Source organism: Coregonus lavaretus, assembly GCF_964263955.1.
Source record: "Coregonus lavaretus genome assembly, chromosome: 26".
NCBI classification, from domain to species: domain Eukaryota; kingdom Metazoa; phylum Chordata; class Actinopteri; order Salmoniformes; family Salmonidae; genus Coregonus; species Coregonus lavaretus.
In genome coordinates, this window is record NC_140013.1 from 1,975,001 (window position 1) to 1,993,257 (window position 18,257).

General features: G+C 43.5%; 1 protein-coding gene across 2 annotated transcripts in view; it reads left to right on the plus strand.

Annotated features, from left to right (window-relative positions):
• The window catches only part of LOC311102129 (diacylglycerol kinase delta-like), a gene marked incomplete at its 5' end in the record, with an annotated part of 86,554 nt that overhangs the window by 44,652 nt on the left and 23,645 nt on the right, over positions 1-18,257 (plus strand). For both annotated transcript variants that reach the window (XM_084143364.1, XM_084143365.1), the window contains 16 exons: positions 1,040-1,146; positions 4,308-4,433; positions 4,712-4,814; positions 5,475-5,637; positions 5,759-5,867; positions 6,806-6,945; positions 7,671-7,755; positions 11,076-11,170; positions 11,300-11,399; positions 11,579-11,840; positions 13,547-13,696; positions 13,966-14,094; positions 15,108-15,204; positions 15,584-15,694; positions 16,604-16,700; positions 17,202-17,309. In XM_084143364.1, the coding sequence (XP_083999490.1) occupies positions 1,040-1,146; positions 4,308-4,433; positions 4,712-4,814; positions 5,475-5,637; positions 5,759-5,867; positions 6,806-6,945; positions 7,671-7,755; positions 11,076-11,170; positions 11,300-11,399; positions 11,579-11,840; positions 13,547-13,696; positions 13,966-14,094; positions 15,108-15,204; positions 15,584-15,694; positions 16,604-16,700; positions 17,202-17,309 (1,982 nt within the window). The remainder of the gene's footprint in view (positions 1-1,039; positions 1,147-4,307; positions 4,434-4,711; positions 4,815-5,474; positions 5,638-5,758; positions 5,868-6,805; positions 6,946-7,670; positions 7,756-11,075; positions 11,171-11,299; positions 11,400-11,578; positions 11,841-13,546; positions 13,697-13,965; positions 14,095-15,107; positions 15,205-15,583; positions 15,695-16,603; positions 16,701-17,201; positions 17,310-18,257) is intronic.

The following is an 18,257-nucleotide window of genomic DNA, read 5'->3' on the forward strand; positions in this document are numbered from 1 at the left end:
TCTGCCCGCGGCTGAATCTAGTTGCCTACCCCTGCCCTAGAGGGTAGTGACTTCCCTTCCCCAACATATACCACTCAAAGCTACTTCTTAACAAACGGCCTAGTACAGCACAATTATACCTCCACTCCCCCTATACACACACATACACTCCAGAAGCTAGAGTCACCTGCCAAAAGCCATAAACTGTCCCAAAAGGGGACCATTGTTCATTCTGAGAGAGGAATTGCTGCATTTCTTCAGTTAACCCCAGACGCCGGCACATACAGATGACACTGTCCCAGACCCTTTATGTCCAAAAAGCTTGTAAAACATACATCTCTCCTCTTGGCTTTCTTAGAAGGAGCCTCAGGAATGTATGTGGAGCACAGCAGGGGGAGAATGAACCAAAACTGCTGTATATCACAGTTTGGGCCTTGAAGGCACATTGTATCGTTGTGGGAAGTGGGTTACACTGCTGCTGCTGATCTCTACATCTGCATCCCAAATGCCCCCCTATTCCCTGTGTAGTACACTACTTTGGCCTCATTGGGCTCTGGTAGTGCACTATATAAGGAATAGGGGGCCATTTGGGATGCTCTATGCTACATCTGTTCAAGCAACACTGTAATGCAATGCGGCAGGGAAGGGAAATGCTATAGCCAACACATAGTATCAGGGTGATCTTTAGTAACTTCACCCTCGTGTTATTCTATCCAAACGCAATGTCAAAGGTAATGCTATCTATCTAACACACCATCTGTCTCTGTGTACTGGTGTAATGTTGCGTCACAGTGTGTGCATGTGGGTGTCTGTGTGTCTGTCTTTTTGTATGTGTGTGTGTGTGTATCAATCTGATGCATTTCTCATTTTACATTTTAGTCATTTAGCAGACGCTCTTATCCAGAGCGACTTACAGGAGCAATTAGGGTTAAGTGCCTTGCTCAAGGGCACATCGACAGATTTTACACCTAATCAGCTCGGGGATTAGAACCAGCGACCTTTCGGTTACTGGCACAACACTCTTAACCACTAAGCTACCTGCCGCTTCTCCTTCCCACAGTGTGTAAATTCAAGGCCCACAAACGCTGTGCTGTCCGAGCCACCAACAACTGCAAGTGGACTACTCTGGCATCCATTGGGAAGGACATCATCGAAGATGAGGATGGGGTGAGTGCTGATCTTGGGTAGGTTTAGGATTGGGGAGGGGAAGCTGATCCTAGATCTGTACCTAGGGGAAACTTCACCCTGGAGCTGTGTGAGGGCTCCTCAAAAATAGGTCCCCTGAACCCCTGCTAGATAGGAGTGCAGTATAGCCGGTTTATTAAACATAATTAAAATTATGCAAAAGCATACATAAAATATGTCATACAATATTAAAAAGAAAAAACATGCAACATTAAAAAACGGGTTTAAAAAATCCATAATATCCTATATGGACAGTGTATCAAGAAATGTATGTACGTAAAGCCTATATAGACTCACTTCAGCCTTATAATCAATGTATTCAACAAATTGTTGATTACAAGTAGTAGCCTATAGCTCCCGTGCGCACTATTCCTGCTGTTAAAGACGTCTGGAATTATACCTACAGTGAGGGAAAAAAGTATTTGATCCCCTGCTGATTTTGTACGTTTGCCCACTGACAAAGTAATGATCAGTCTATAATTTTAATGGTAGGTTTATTTGAACAGTGAGAGACAGAATAACAACAAAAAAATCCAGAAAAACGCATGTCAAAAATGTTATAAATTGATTTGCATTTTAATGAGGGAAATAAGTATTTGACCCCTCTGCAAAACATGACTTAGTACTTGGTGGCAAAACCCTTGTTGGCAATCAGAGGTCAGATGTTTCTTGTAGTTGGCCACCAGGTTTGCACACATCTCAGGAGGGATTTTGTCCCACTCCTCTTTGCAGATCTTCTCCAAGTCATTAAGGTTTCGAGGCTGACGTTTGGCAACTCGAACCTTCAGCTCCCTCCACAGATTTTCAATGGGATTAAGGTCTGGAGACTGGCAAGGCCACTCCAGGACCTTGATATGCTTCTTCTTGAGCCACTCCTTTGTTGCCTTGGCCGTGTGTTTTGGGTCATTGTCATGCTGGAATACCCATCCACGACCCATTTTCAATGCCCTGGCTGATGGAAGGAGGTTATCACCCAAGATTTGACGGTACATGGCCCCGTCCATCGTCCCTTTGATGCGGTGAAGTTGTCCTGTCCCCTTAGCAGAAAAACACCCCCAAAGCATAATGTTTCCACCTCCATGTTTGACGGTGGGGATGGTGTTCTTGGGGTCATAGGCAGCATTCCTCCTCCTCCAAACACGGCGAGTTGAGTTGATGCCAAAGAGCTCGATTTTGGTCTCATCTGACCACAACACTTTCACCCAGTTCTCCTCTGAATCATTCAGATGTTCATTGGCAAACTTCAGACGGGCATGTATATGTGCTTTCTTGAGCAGGGGGACCTTGCGGGCGCTGCAGGATTTCAGTCCTTCACGGCGTAGTGTGTTACCAATTGTTTTCTTGGTGACTATGGTCCCAGCTGCATTGAGATCATTGACAAGATCCTCCTGTGTAGTTCTGGGCTGATTCCTCACCGTTCTCATGATCATTGCAACTCCACGAGGTGAGATCTTGCATGGAGCCCCAGGCCGAGGGAGATTGACAGTTCTTTGTGTTTCTTCCATTTGCGAATAATCGCACCAACTGTTGTCACCTTCTCACCAAGCTGCTTGGTGATGGTCTTGTAGCCCATTCCAGCCTTGTGTAGGTCTACAATTCTGTCCCTGACATCCTTGGAGAGCTCTTTGGTCTTGGCCATGGTGGAGAGTTGATTGATTGCTTCTGTGGACATGTGTCTTTTATACAGGTAACAAACTGAGATTAGGAGCACTCCCTTTAAGAGTGTGCTCCTAATCTCAGCTCGTTACCTGTATAAAAGACACCTGGGAGCCAGAAATCTTTCTGATTGAGAGGGGATCAAATACTTATTTCCCTCATTAAAATGCAAATCAATTTATAACATTTCTGACATGCATTTTTCTGGATTTTTTTGTTGTTATTCTGTCTCTCACTGTTCAAATAAACCTACCATTAACATTATAGACTGATCATTTCTTTGTCAGTGGGCAAACGTACAAAATCAGCAAGGGATCAAATACTTTTTTCCCTCACTGTACAACAGGGTCAATCAGTTTGTTCTCAAAGCTAATTCCCATTCACTACTACATAAATAAATTATAATAAATAATATAAAAAATTAATATAAATAAATAAACACTCACTGCCCTTACTCATTCACTCACACTTTGGGTACAAAACATCCTGTGGGAACAAAGCACTAAAAGCAGTGGTGTAGTGTGTATAAAGCAGGACAGGGCTTGGTTTTGTACTGTGTGGTGGATATTTGAGAGGTAAGAGGATGCTGTTCAGACAAACTCACCAGAAAGAAACTATTTGTTTGCATTACTAAATATCTCAAGTCCGTTTTCAAATGTTTTTATCATATAGAGTTTAAAACTGCTGGAATAATATGCCACTGTGTTGTTAGTTTTGTGAAGAAATGCAGCCTACACATTTACACAGAACAAAAATATAAATGCAACATTGAAAGAGTCCCATGTTTCATGAGCTGAAATAAAAGATCCCAGAAATTTTCCAGACGCACAAAAAACGTATTTAAATCTTTGCCACAAATTTGTTTACGTCCCTGTTAGTGAGCATTTCTCCTTTGCAAATATAATCTATCCACCTGACAGGTGTGGCATATCAAGAAGCTGATTAAACAGCATGATCATTACACAGGTGCACCTTGTGCTGGGAACTATAAAAGGCCACTCTAAAATGTGCAGTTTGGTCACACAACACAATGCCACAGATGTCTCAAGTTTTGAGGGAGCGTGCAATTGGCATGCTGACTGCAGGAATGTCCACCAGAGCTTTTGCCAAATAATTTAATGTTCATTTCTCTGTCATAAGCTGCCTCCAAGTTCGCTTTAGAGAATTTGGCAGTATCTCCAACCGGCCTCACAACCGCAGACCACATGTAACCACGCCAGCCCAGGACCTCCACATCCGGCTTCCCTTTAGTGCAATTTGTTGTCTATGGGCAAAGGATGGTTCCCCTCTCTCTCTCCCTCTTTCTCTCCTGCCCTCTTTCTCCCTCCCTCCCTTCCTCCCTCTCTAACCCACTCTCTCGCTCTGTCTCTCAATTCAATTCTAAAGGCTTTATTGGCATGAAAAGTGTAACCACATAGTGTTTGCAAGGCAATGATGACAGAAATAAATACTTACTGAAAATAACAGTAACTTCTCCCTCACTGTAGATCTCTTTGCCTCACCAGTGGCTGGAGGGCAACCTGCCGGTCAGTGCTAAGTGTACAGTGTGTGACAAGACGTGTGGCAGTGTGCTCCGACTGCAGGATTGGCGCTGCCTCTGGTGCAAGGCCATGGTGAGTCTGCGTGCGTGCGTATTTGGGTATGTTTTTGAGGGATAAGTGCAAATCGGATAAGTGCAAACTGCATTACTATACTTTTCAGCAGCCACAATACAGTAGTCATGTATTTTTTATTTCTGCATGCACTGATTCATGACACATTCACAACAGTCACTAGGCCATTGTACTTATCAGGTTGTTGACTCTACATACTTGTCGTAATGCTCTGACTAAAAATAGAGTGTGTGTTTGTGTGTGTGTGCGCGCATGCGTGCATGCATGTTTATGTCCAGGTGCACATGGTGTGTAAGGAGCAGCTATCCACTAAGTGTCCTTTGGGGCAGTGTAAGGTGTCGGTCATCCCCCCCACAGCCCTCAACAGCATCGACTCAGACGGTGAGCTTTCCCTCCCCCAATCCTAACCTTAACTATTATTGGGGAAAGTGCTAAACTGACCCAAGATCAGGGGCAACTTCACTTTACACCTGTGTTTGTGGGTGAACAGGACACATAGGGATGTCTGCGTGACCGGCCAGGGAGTGTTCATTAGGCCTAGGGTTGCGAAATTCAAAACTTTCCCAAAATTCCCAGGTTTTCCAGAAATCCCAGTTGGAAGACTCTCGGAATTATAAGGTAATAAGCACAAAATTCAGAATTTTTCAACAATTTTTTAAGCAAAACCTGGACATTTTGGGAATGTTAACGTAGCATTTTTTGTTTTGTTTTATACGCTCTTTCTTATTAGATGTTAGGGGCTGGTTTCCCAGACACAGATTAAGCCTATTCCTGGACTAAAAAGCATGCTCAATGGAGATTCTCCATTAATCTGTGTCCGGGAAACCGACCCTAGAAGTTCAGGTGTGTGCCAGAGTCTGGTATAGCGGTTAAAGCTCCTGACTCCGGACCTTGTTTACTCTCCTGGCAACAGGGGTTGGATGCTGTTCCTGTCTGTGGCCCTCTATGTGCCTGTCATTGGTCCTCATCTGCCTGTCATTGGTCCTCATCTGTCTGTTACTGTTTTTCATTGTTCCTCATCTGCCTGTCATTGGTCCTCAGGGTTCTGGAAGGCCACCTGCCCGCCCTCCTGCACCAGCCCTCTCCTGGTGTTCGTCAACAGTAAAAGCGGAGACAACCAGGGCATCAAGTTCCTGCGGCGCTTTAAACAGCTGCTCAACCCCGCCCAAGTCTTTGACCTCATGAACGGGGGGCCGCACCTCGGGTGAGTCTGCCCTGTGTGCGTGCGTACGTGCATGCGTCTTACATGCTGTGTGTGTTTCCGACGGCACTGTGTGTGTATTGCTGCTTGTCTTAGAGGGCTCTCTCTTCTGTGTCTCTCCTAGTTTGCGGCTCTTCCAGAAGTTCGACACGTTCCGGATCCTAGTGTGTGGGGGTGACGGCAGCGTGGGCTGGGTCCTCTCTGAGATCGACACTCTGACGCTCCACAAACAGGCAAGTTCACACACCCCCCCTTCATCTGCACTGAGCTGAAAATAAACTTCCATCAGTTGGGCTACACCCACTGAATCTTGGGCTCGTTCTCAATTCGTGTTTCCTTGATTACTCACGTTCTTGGACATCAGACTTTCTCATCCAATGGGTTTTGGGAAGGAGGCGAGGAGAGAACTCGAGAAAAGACGAATTGAGAAAGAGCTTTGGCTACGCTCCCATCATCCCTAAGCAAGCCCTGAGCCTAGCAGGCAGCTCTGGCTACTGTGCCAGCCAGCCAGCCGCTCTCATGTTTCCCTTGTTCCTCTTTCAACAATCTAGTAACAAAGATACCGTTTTGTCACACTGCCTGCCTCTATTAGATAGATGGACAGATAAACAAACAGACACTGCCCTCTGCTGGTTGTGAGGTAGTGAAGTCCTGGCTTTCCGGACTCTGTTCACATGTATTCGTTTTTCTCGATTACACGAACTCTTTGCTCGAAACAGGGTTCACTTTTGCAAAACAGTTACCAAATCCCACTAAACTCAATTGTGTTTGCCAAAACAACACTTTTCTCTTTCAAAATGCACTAACACCATCAACTTAAAATACCTGTCATAAAATAACTCTTATCAAAACAGTATCATTTGTCGTTTAATGAGGAGATGACTTTTGCAACATCCTAGAGCATGTAATACATGTGAAAAATCAAGCTGAAACCATCAAAATAGCATAATTTGTCAATGAATGAGTAGGTAATTTCACCATTCAATAGATAATAACTATAACCATCAATATGCATTTCTATGACAAAAACAAAATGGTAGGAGTTACTAATCAAAGATTTTGTATAAGTGAGCTGTATTCATGTTTTCTGAATTAGGATTAAATGGGGGAGAACAGGGCTAAATGTAACAGGGGTCAGTTGTAACAGGATAAATAACTTGTTGTGTTGCAGTGCCAGCTGGGTGTTCTGCCCCTGGGGACAGGAAATGACCTCGCCCGTGTCCTGGGCTGGGGCTCGGCCTGCGACGACGACACACAGCTGCCTCAAATACTGGAGAAGCTTGAGAGGGCCAGCACCAAGATGCTTGACAGGTAAGAGAGGTAGGGAGGGAGGAGGACAGAGAGAGGGAGGGAGGAGGTAGAGGGGGGAGAAGTTGTAGAGAGCCAGCACCGAGATGCTCGACAGGTAGGTGAGGGAGAGGGAGGAGGACGGTGAGGAGTGAAAGAAAAAGAGACTTAGGGAGGAGGAGAGAGAACAGGGGGTGAGGGAAATAATCACCAAGATGCTTGACAGGTGAGAGAGGGATGAAGAGGGAGGAAGAGCAGGTAACTAACTGTTAAAAAGACACCATTAAAGGAACCATATGCAGAAATCGCTCCACCATTTCCTGGTTGTTAAAATTCTAACAGTTGGCCCAATTTCAGTTTATGTGACAAAACAAGCAGTAATTGTGTAGAGAATCATTGTACTATCGAAACCGCTGTGAAATATGTTTCCCATAACCAGAAATATTGTATTTTAAGCTGTTTGAAGCTTGTGTACAAAACCGAAAATAAAAGACGAAAAAACTAAACTTAAGAACGGGAAACATAGAAATAGAGCACATAGAACAGATCTACTGCTTCTTAGACTTGCTTTCAATGAGAATGACAGATCTATAACTCAATTTTCTATGTGAATTTGGTCGGGTCGCCCAAAAAGTTACATATTGTAGCTTTAAGCCAGCTATCATTACTCAAAGAAGTTTCTCCTGGTCAGGTCAGGAAGAAAAAACTCCCAGCCCGTAAACTATCCATTGTTTTTATTTTGTGCCCAGGTGGAGTATTATGGTGTACGAGACGAAGTTCCCGCGGCAACATTCCAGCTCCATGGTGACGGAGGATTGCAGCGATGACTCTGAGGTACCTGTCAATTACATACATTCCTGTCATACACATCCTGATAATTTTAATTGAATTAGAGTACAATTGCAGTTACATGCCATTTATGGAGTCATTAGACACTTGTCTTCAGATATACAGTGAGGGAAAAAAGTATTTGATCCCCTGCTGATTTTGTACGTTTGCCCACTGACAAAGACATGATCAGTCTATAATTTTAATGGTAGGTTTATTTGAACAGTGAGAGACAGAATAACAACAAAAAAATCCAGAAAAACGCATGTCAAAAATTTTATGAATTGATTTGCATTTTAATGAGGGAAATAAGTATTTGACCCCTCTGCAAAACATGACTTAGTACTTGGTGGCAAAACCCTTGTTGGCAATCAAAGAGGTCAGACATTTCTTGTAGTTGGCCACCAGGTTTGCACACATCTCAGGAGGGATTTTGTCCCACTCCTCTTTGCAGATCTTCTCCAAGTCATTAAGGTTTCGAGCCTGATGTTTCGAGCCTGACCTTCACAGATTTTCTATGGGATTAAGGTCTGGAGACTGGCTAGGCCATTCCAGGACCTTAATGTGCTTCTTCTTGAGCCACTCCTTTGTTGCCTTGGCCATGTGTTTTGGGTCATTGTCATGCTGGAATACCCATCCACGACCCATTTTCAATGCCCTGGCTGAGGGAAGGAGGATCTCACCCAAGATTTGACGGTACATGGTGCCGTCCATCGTCCCTTTGATGCGGTGAAGTTGTCCTGTCCCCTTAGCAGAAAAACACCCCCAAAGCATAATGTTTCCACCTCCATGTTTGACGGTGGGGATGGTGTTCTTGGGGTCATAGGCAGCATTCCTCCTCCTCCAAACACGGCGAGTTGAGTTGATGCCAAAGAGCTCGATTTTGGTCTCATCTGACCACAACACTTTCAACCAGTTCTCCTCTGAATCATTCAGATGTTCATTGGCAAACTTCAGACGGGCCTGTATATGTGCTTTCTTGAGCTCAGCTGGTAGAGCACGGCGCTTATAACGCCAAGGTAGTGGGTTCGATCCCTGGGACCACCCATACACAAAAAAAATGTATGCACGCATGACTGTAAGTCGCTTTGGATAAAAGCGTCTGCTAAATGGCATATTATTATTTATTATTATTGAGCAGGGGGACCTTGCGGGCGCTGCAGGATTTCAGTCCTTCACGGCGTAGTGTGTTACCAATTGTTTTCTTGGTGACTATGGTCCCAGCTTCCTTGAGATCATTGACAAGATCCTCCCGTGTAGTTCTGGGCTGATTCCTCACCGTTCTCATGATCATTGCAACTCCACGAGGTGAGATCTTGCATGGAGCCCCAGGCCGAGGGAGATTGACAGTTCTTTTGTGTTTCTTCCATTTGCGAATAATCGCACCAACTGTTGTCACCTTCTCACCAAGCTGCTTGGCGATGGTCTTGTAGCCCATTCTAGCCTTGTGTAGGTCTACAATCTTAACCCTGACATCCTTGGAGAGCTCTTTGGTCTTGGCCATGGTGGAGAGTTTGGAATCTGATTGATTGATTACTTCTGTGGACAGGTGTCTTTAACAGGTAACTATTAAATAACTAACTCTGCCCAACAACACTAACTCTCCCCCTCCCATGAACTGAAATTGTAGCTTATCCACATGAGTTTGTTGTTGTAATATTGTTTGACTTACATTGTTGTATATACAGTTGAAGTCGGAAGTTTACATACATCTTCGCCAAATACATTTAAACTCAGTTTTTCACAATTCCTGACATTTAATCCTAGTAAAAATTCCCTGTCTTAGGTCAGTTAGGATCACCACTTTATTTTAAGAATGTGAAATGTCAGAATAATAGTAGAGATAATTATTTATTTCAGCTTTTATTTATTTCATCACATTCCCAGTGGGTCAGAAGTTTACATACACTCAATTAGTATTTGGTAGCATTGCCTTTAAATTGTTTAACTTGGGTCAAACGTTTCAGGTAGACTTCCACAAGCTTCCCACAATAATTTGGGTGAATTTTGGCCCATTCCTCCTGACAGAGCTGGTGTAACTGACTCAAGTTTGTAGGCCTCCTTGCTCGCACACACTTTTTCAGTTCTGCCCACACATTTTCTATAGGATTGAGGTCAGGGCTTTGTGATGGCCACTCCAACACCTTGACTTTGTTGTCCTTAAGCCATTTTGCCACAACTTTGGAAGTATGCTTGTGGTCATTGTCCATTTGGAAGACCCATTTGCGACCAAGCTTTAACTTCCTGACTGATGTCTTGAGATGTTGCTTCAATATATCCAATAACAACAGTTCTATTTTTGTTTCATCAGACCATAGGACATTTCTCCAAAAAGTACAATCTTTGTCCCCATGTGCAGTTGCAAACCGTAGTCTGGCTTTTTTATGGCGGTTTTGGAGCAGTGGCTTCTTCCTTGCTGAGTGGCCTTTCAGGTTATGTCGATATAGGACTCGTTTTACTGAGGATATAGATACTTTTGTACCTGTTTCCTCCAGCATCTTCACAAGGTCCTTTGCTGTTGTTCTGGGATTGATTTGCACTTTTCGCACCAAAGTACGTTCATCTCTAGGAGACAGAACGTGTCTCCTTCCTGAGCGGGATGACGGCTGCATGGTCCCATGGTGTTTATACTTGCGTCCTATTGTTTGTACAGATGAACGTGGTACCTTCAGGCGTTTGGAAATTGCTCCCAAGGATGAACCAGACTTGTGGAGGTCTACAATTTTTTTTCTGAGGTCTTGACTTCTGACCCACTGAAATTGTGATACAGTGAATTATTAGTGAAATAATCTGTCTGTAAACAAGCTGCTGCCAAGCGTTTGTGTGCGTATGCGTGTGTCTGTGCCTGTGTGTGTGTGTCTATTTCACAGTCCCCGCTGTTCCATAAAGTGTATTTTTATCTGTTTTTTTAATATGATTATACTGCTTGCATCAGTTACCTGATGTGGAATAGAGTTCCATGTAGTCATGGCTCTATGTAGTACTGTGCGCCTCCCATAGTCTGTTCTGGACTTGGGGATTGTGAAGAGACCTCTGGTGGCATGTCTTGTGGTGTATGCATGGGTGTCCGAGCTGTGTGCTAGGAGTTTAACAGAAGGCTCGGTGCATTCAGCTTGTCAACACTTCTTACAAAAACAATTAGTGATGAAGTCAATCTCTCCTCCACTTTGAGCCATGAGAGATTGTCAGACTTCTCCCCATTTTAGTTACTGTCGTATCAACATGTTTTGACCATGAATGCACTGTATGTGGTGATGCTGTGCAGTTGAAGACACATTTCCTAAAGACTAGCCTGTTTTCGACCTTGATTGTTACCTGTGCCACAGGTGCAACATATTCTGACCTATGAGGACTCTGTGGCGGCCCACCTGTCCAAGATCCTGACTTCAGATCAGCACTCAGTGGTCATCTCCTCGGCTAAGTATGTCTGTCGCTTCAATCAGTCTGCCTACCTGCTATGTCCATACCGTTTCTTATGTCCAGCTTCACTATCGCAAGTGTATTTAGGAGTAGGTTTCCGTTGCCCTGACTGTGTTGTGCGTGTTCGTAGGGTACTGTGTGAAACAGTGAAGGACTTTGTGGCTCGAGTGGGGAAGGCCTATGAGAAGAACAAGGAGAGCTCAGAGGAGTCAGAGGCTATGGCCAAAAAGGTAAGCTGTGAGGAACCATTGCTTTGTACCAATTATCTCACCTTCCTCCCAACGTGTGCAGTTGTTCACATCCCTTCACTGATTTTATGTAAATAATTGGTATAGGAAATATGGTGGATAATCCCTCCAGCCATGTTTGCACTAATGAAGTGAATACGATCTGTGTTGATTGGTTGCAGTGTGGGGTTCTGAAGGAGAAGCTGGACTCGCTGCTGAAGACACTCAACGAGGAGGCACAGGCATCTACTATGATGCCTGCCCCTCCTCCCACCATCACTGAGGAGCAGGAAGAGGGCGAGGAGGTTCTTGTGCCATCACCCGCCCGCCCCCCGTGCTCCCCCAGGCCCCTGACAGCCATCTTTAAACCCAGGGAACAGCTGATGCTGAGAGCCAACAGCCTGAAGAAAGCCATCAGGCAGATTATCGAGCACACTGAGAAAGGTGAGATGTTACCTTCCTACTGCTACTTCTGTTCTGTTGGGGTCAATTCAGAAAGTAACCTGAATTTCCAATTCCAATTCAGACCTCCATGAAAAGCAGTTGCCACAGTAGAGCAGGACTCCTTGTAGCCATGTCTCAGATCAGACTTGCAGAGTATGATAGTTATTGGAATTACAGTTTACTTCCTGAATTGAGTGAGGTGAAATGGAATGGACGTACCCCGACCCTGAGATAATATAGTTGCTATCTATACTCATCCAAAAGAGAGCGGTTTTACCTCTCTCCTCTACGTTTTCAACATACAGTGCCTTTGGAAAGTATTCAGACCCCTTCACTTTTTCCACATTTTGTTACATTACAGCCTTATTCTAAAATTGATTAAATTGTTTTTTTCCCTCATCAATCTACACACAATACCCCATAATGACAAAGCAAAAACAGTTTTTTTGATTTTATTATAATTAAAAAAAAACTCCCGGAAATATCACATTTACATAAGTATTCAGACCCTTTACTCAGTACTTTGTTGAAGAACCTTCGGCAGCGATTACAGCATTGAGTCTTCTTTGGTATGACGCTACTAGCTTGGCACGTGTATTTGGGGAGTTTCTCCCATTCTTCTCTGCAGATCCTCTCAAGCTCTGTCAGGTTGGATGGGGAGCGTTGCTGCACAGCTATTTTCAGGTCTCTCCTTAGATGTTTGATGGTGTTCAAGTCCGGGCTCTGGCTGGGCCATTCAAGGACATTCAGAGACTTGTCCCGAAGCCCCCTTAGGGCCGTTGTCCTGTTGGAAGGTGCCAGGTTTCCTCCAGACATGACGCTTGGCATTCAGGCCAAAGAGTTCAATCTTGGTTTCATCAGACCAGAGAATCTTGTTTTTCATGGTCTGAGAGTCCTTTAGGTGCCTTTTACTGAAGAGTGGCTTCTGTCTGGCCGCTCTACAAGGCCTGATTGGTGGAGTGCTACAGAGATGGTTGTCCTTCTAGAAGGTTCTCCCATCTCCACAGAGGAACTCTTGAGCTCTGTCAGAGTGACCATCGGTTTCACCTCCCTGACCTAGGCCCTTCTCCCCTGATTGCTCAGTTTGGCCGGGTGGACAGCTCTAGAAAGAGTCTTGGTGGTTCCAAACTTCTTCCATTTAAGAATGATGGTGGCCACTGTGTTCTTGGGGACCTTCAATGCTGCAGACATTTTTTCGTACCCTTCCCCAGATCTGTGCCTCGACACAATCCTGTTTCAGAGCTCTACGGACAATTCCTTCGACCTCATGGCTTGGTTTTTGCTCTGACATGCACTGTCAACTGTGGGACCTTATATAGACCGGTGTGTGCCTTTCCAAATCATGTCCAATCAATTGAATTTAACACCGGTGGACTCCAATCAAGTTATAAAAACATCTCAAGGATGATCAATGGAAACAGGATGCACCTGAGCTCAACTTCGAGTCTCATAGCAAAGGGTCTGAATACTCATGAAAATAAGGTATTTCTGTTTTTTATTATTATTATTTGCGAAAATGTCTAACCTGTTTTCGCTTTGTCATTATGAGGTATTGTGTGTAGATTGCTGATAATTTGTATTTAATCCATTTTAGAATAAGGCTGTAATGTAACAAAATATGGAAAAACCAAGGGGTCTGAATACTTTCCGAAGGCACTGTACCTACTCTTGTTGCTGAACGGTCTTCCTCTCCATTCTTCTATCAGTGGTGGACGAGCAGAATGCCCAGACTCAGGAGGTGTTTTCTCTGGGGGCAGAGAAGGAGGAGGAGGAGGAAGAGCATGACAAGCTGTTTTTGCAGTCGTCCTACAGTGGGAACGCCTGTAACAGCACCAGGAGCCATCCAGTCCGCAGAGGTCAGTCATTGAACCCTGAGTCTCCTAACCTGGGTCGTAAGAAAACAGACCGAACCAGGGAAGGACTACCTTTTAAAGTGTTTTTCATTGCGTGCCCTAATGCACACGGACGGCCCAGACAAAACGGATCATTTTAATTAATGATGCGTGCCCATTTATTCTTGAAGATTATCACTTCTAAATGTGTGTTGTTTTTCAAATTAAAGAGTGGGCCTTAAATCAACATCCCAGTGTCTCATGTCTTTCTGTGTCTCTGCTTGATCCCGTAGTGTCCAAGACTCCTTGTGAAAAGCTCATCAGCAAAGGAAGCCTGTCAATGGGCAGCTCTGCGTCACTTCCTGCCCAGACAGGAAGTCGAGAGAACATGCCGATGCTCAACACCAAGATCCTCTACCCAAGTAAGGGCACAAGTTCTCACCAGCTCTGTACCAAGGGCCTTCAGTTCCCCAATCCCAAATCGACCCCTACCCCCTTGGATACTTGTGTAAACCGTAGTGCTGCGCGATTAGTGCTTTTTGAGGTCGGTTCGGTTTCGGTTCGATTATTTTTTTAAACAAATCAGGATTGCATTATGTGTGTTAAATGCTGTAACAACACAGACTAAAACAATTAATAAAAGTCCCATGATGGTAGTGACTGCCCATTACTGCTTATCACTTAATAACTATCAGTTATTCGCATTACTTTACTTTCATAAAATATTTCAGTTGTTGTGTATATTACATTTGTTTTATTTGATGATTATTTCATTCCAAGTCATCATCTCCTCTATAGAGCTGCTGCCTATGCTGTCTGATAAAATCACTATTTTAGTAGTTCTTTCAAGTAAATAAAGCATACTTTTATGACTACTGAATACCAACTATCAATTACTTAGATCATGTATTTTCAGGTAGAGATACCTCGCGAAGAAACTGCTCTCTATGTATCCCCTCTTGATCCGCATTCTTCTGTCCCTTACATAGCAGGCTGTAAAAGAAACACAGACCGGACAAGTAGGCGCGCATTGGATTATGGTCATTGCAGTTAGTTTAGCGCAGAAAACTTGATAATTATGTAGAATATTGGCCTGTTGGAAACTACAACTCCCTACTATATCGCACAGTTTGGGCATGATCTGATTAATCTCTAGAGAAACTGCAGCGCATTGTACGCATTGAGCTCACAGAAAAAAACAGAATGAAATGGAAATCAAATAATTGAACTGACATTGGACAATTAGTTGTTTAAAAACCAAAAAATAACCGACATCTCTGTTAATCGCTCAGCACTAGTACACCGGAAATAATTGACTTATATTTTTGACACTATTACACTTTATATTCCTGTGATGTAATTTTGCTCTCTCTGTTCTCAATTGTCAGTGTTCAGTATGTGTTAAGTGTGTGTGTGTGTTTATGTGTGGGTTCAGGTCTCAGGGCTGGTATCTCTGGCTCCCTCTCCAGCAGTTCGGTCATCAGCAGACTGCTGGTCAACGCTGACTCCTTCAGCTTCGACCCAGAGACCTTGTGAGTGTCCACGTTTCAGTCTTTCTCCTCCTTCCCATAAAGGGTTAGTTAACTTTTTAGGTTTTAGCTTATTTTCAACATACCTTTGGTGTTGTCATTTCATGCAAACTGTTTTTAGGTTTGTTAGCTGGTTATTAAACAACGTCCAGAATCTCCTGGGCCAGCGTCTTTGGAGCATGGAGTAATGCTAGTGGAAACGGATTGAACTAGCTAGTGGTGTATTAAAAAGCATGGGAAAGATCTCTTCCTTCCTCTTTCCATGTCCCTGCTTTCCCCATGCTTTTCAAGTGAACTATTCCTTTAAGCTCAACCTCATCATCATCATCATCTACCTCTTGCCCCAGAGTCGTGAGTGACCTTGTACTGTGTTTGGTTTCAGTGACTGCTACACTGAGAAATGTGTGATGAACAACTACTTTGGGATCGGCCTGGATGCTAAGATCTCACTGGACTTCAACAATAAGCGGGACGAGCATCCAGAGAAGTGCAGGTAACTGAGGAATGAGGCGGAGGCCCCTGCTAACTAAACCAGATAGACCCAGTCCTGGATAGGGTGATAAGCAGAGATGGAGTCTTGATCTCGTGGTCTTTGTCTTGAGACCACGTAAATACAGTGTTGGTCTGGTCATGGTCTCAATACACAGAATCTGGGTTTTGATAGATTGGGTCTGGGTCTCAAGGGGTCTAGTCTGGGTCAGTGTAAAACAGACCAAACAGTTCAGAAATCAATTTCAGTGTAAACTTAAAAGACTAAAACCACATAGAAAGAATGTAGAAAGATTGTGGAAAGAACAATCACCAATGTAAAACCTAGACAGTCAGGGAGAATCGAAAATTCCAAAAACACTGAATTCCGACCGGGCAAGAAGGGCACACCAATTGGGGCCCACTTTGATTTTCTTATAATGTTTGAGCATAAGAACGCTGCGTTAGCCAAGGCGAAATGCGTAGAATTGTTGAAAATTAGTCCGAAATTAGTCCCCCGTCAGTGCATTTCCGTGATAATTTGGACACAAATCTTCGCAAATTGCCATGCAAAATGTCTGTATTGCCGCAGCAAAATCAAGCATTTCTTACTGCAAATATCACAAAAATATCACCCCAAATCCTGGAGAGACTGTTTATAGCTCAGGCAAACCGCAAAGACCAACGGCTAAAAGCAGTGAGTGGCCGCGACATGTTAGCTTTCACCTGCTGCTTAAACTGTTCTTCCTCACGGTGTGTTTTGTCCTTTAGAATAGCAATGTCTTCCATTTATGTGCTACTGCTCTTCACAAAGAGCCTAATGTTTGTTTGTAGAACAGAGTACATTTCTTTGTGTTGTGCTTTGTTTCTATGTATACAGTATATGTGTGTGTGCTCGGTCACTGTGTTAAGCTGTGGGTCGGTCTGTGTTCAGGAGTCGCACCAAGAACATGATGTGGTACGGGGTTCTGGGCACCAAGGAGCTGCTGCATCGCACCTACAAGAACCTAGAGCAGAAGGTACTGCTGGAGGTAAGAAAACACAACAATAACCAAGTGGGTGCAACTAAGGGTACGGCCACATTGAGATTTTGTCTGAATATTCCGGATGGAGCCCATGGTTTTTCAATGGCTGTCATCCGTTGCTGGATGAATGACAACGGAGATTAGTTGAAATTGTCCAACAAAAAACTTCTCAGACAAAGAACAATATATACGCCTTTGTACGTATGCAACTCGTCCGGGGAAAAAAGCATAGATGAGTTGTACTTTCGACAGATGGAAACGGACAATGATGTACGTCATATACTATTTTATCTGTGTCACGCGCCTCAATGTGCCATTCCCTAAAGAGACTTGACTGTCATCCCATAACTCTAACCCTGACCCTAAGGGGCAATTTGGGATTGGCACATCTGTTTTTGGACTTTTCGATGAATGTCTGGTGTTATTATTGTGATTGTGGGTGTTTGTAACAGAGCATATGCAGACAGTTTTGTTCTGTTACAGTATGATAATGTGTGTGTGTTTCAGTGCGACGGGAGGCCTATCCCTCTCCCCAGTCTGCAGGGCATAGCTGTCCTGAACATCCCCAGCTACGCAGGCGGCACCAACTTCTGGGGCGGGACCAAAGAGGATGATGTAAGTGTAATCAAAATCCTAATATGACTCCATAGGCAGCTGGATCTTTTTTTTATAACACAATAATACAAGGTCATAAAGATTACATGACATTAACAGTACTCACATGTTTCCTCCACATTTTTGTTTTTAATGTTTTAAGCATCTTTGGGTCTTTTGAAAAGTGCTATGTAAATAAGTAATATTTTTATAATAATAATAATAATAATACAAATTATTATTATTATTATTATTTATAACCCCTTCCCTCTACAAAAGCAGAATACCCCAGCACAAATCTAACCCACATCACATCAATCCTCCCAGTCAGCGTTGTTGTGTTAATGTGTGACTAACCACGTGAGATGTACAGTTAATGTACAAAACATTAGGAACACCTGCTCTTTCCATGACATAGACTGACCAGGTGAATCCAGGTGAAAGCTATGATTCCTTATTGATGTCACCTGTTAAATCCACTTCAATCAGTGTAAGTAAAGGGCAGGAGACAGGATAAAGAAGGATTTTTAAGCTTGAGACAAATGAGACATGGATTACAAAGTGTAATTAATAACTTCACCATTCTCAAAGGGATATTTAATGTCTGCTGTTTTTTATTTTTACCCATCTACCAGTAGGTGCCCTTCTTTGCGAGGCATTGGAAAACCTCCCTGGTCTTTGTGGTTAAATTTGTGTTTGAAATTCACTGCTCGACTGAGGGACCTTACAGAAAATTAATTGTATGTTAGTGGTACAGAGATGAGGTAGTCATAACAAAATCATGTTATACACTATTATTGCACACAGTGTGAACGTATTTAGGCTTGCCATAACAAAGGGGTTGAATACTTACAGAAAATTAATCAAGACATTTCAGCTTTTTATTAATTTGTAAACATTTCTAAAAACATAGTTCCACTGAAATTATGGGGTATTGTGTGTAGGCCAGTGACACTAAATTTCAGTTTA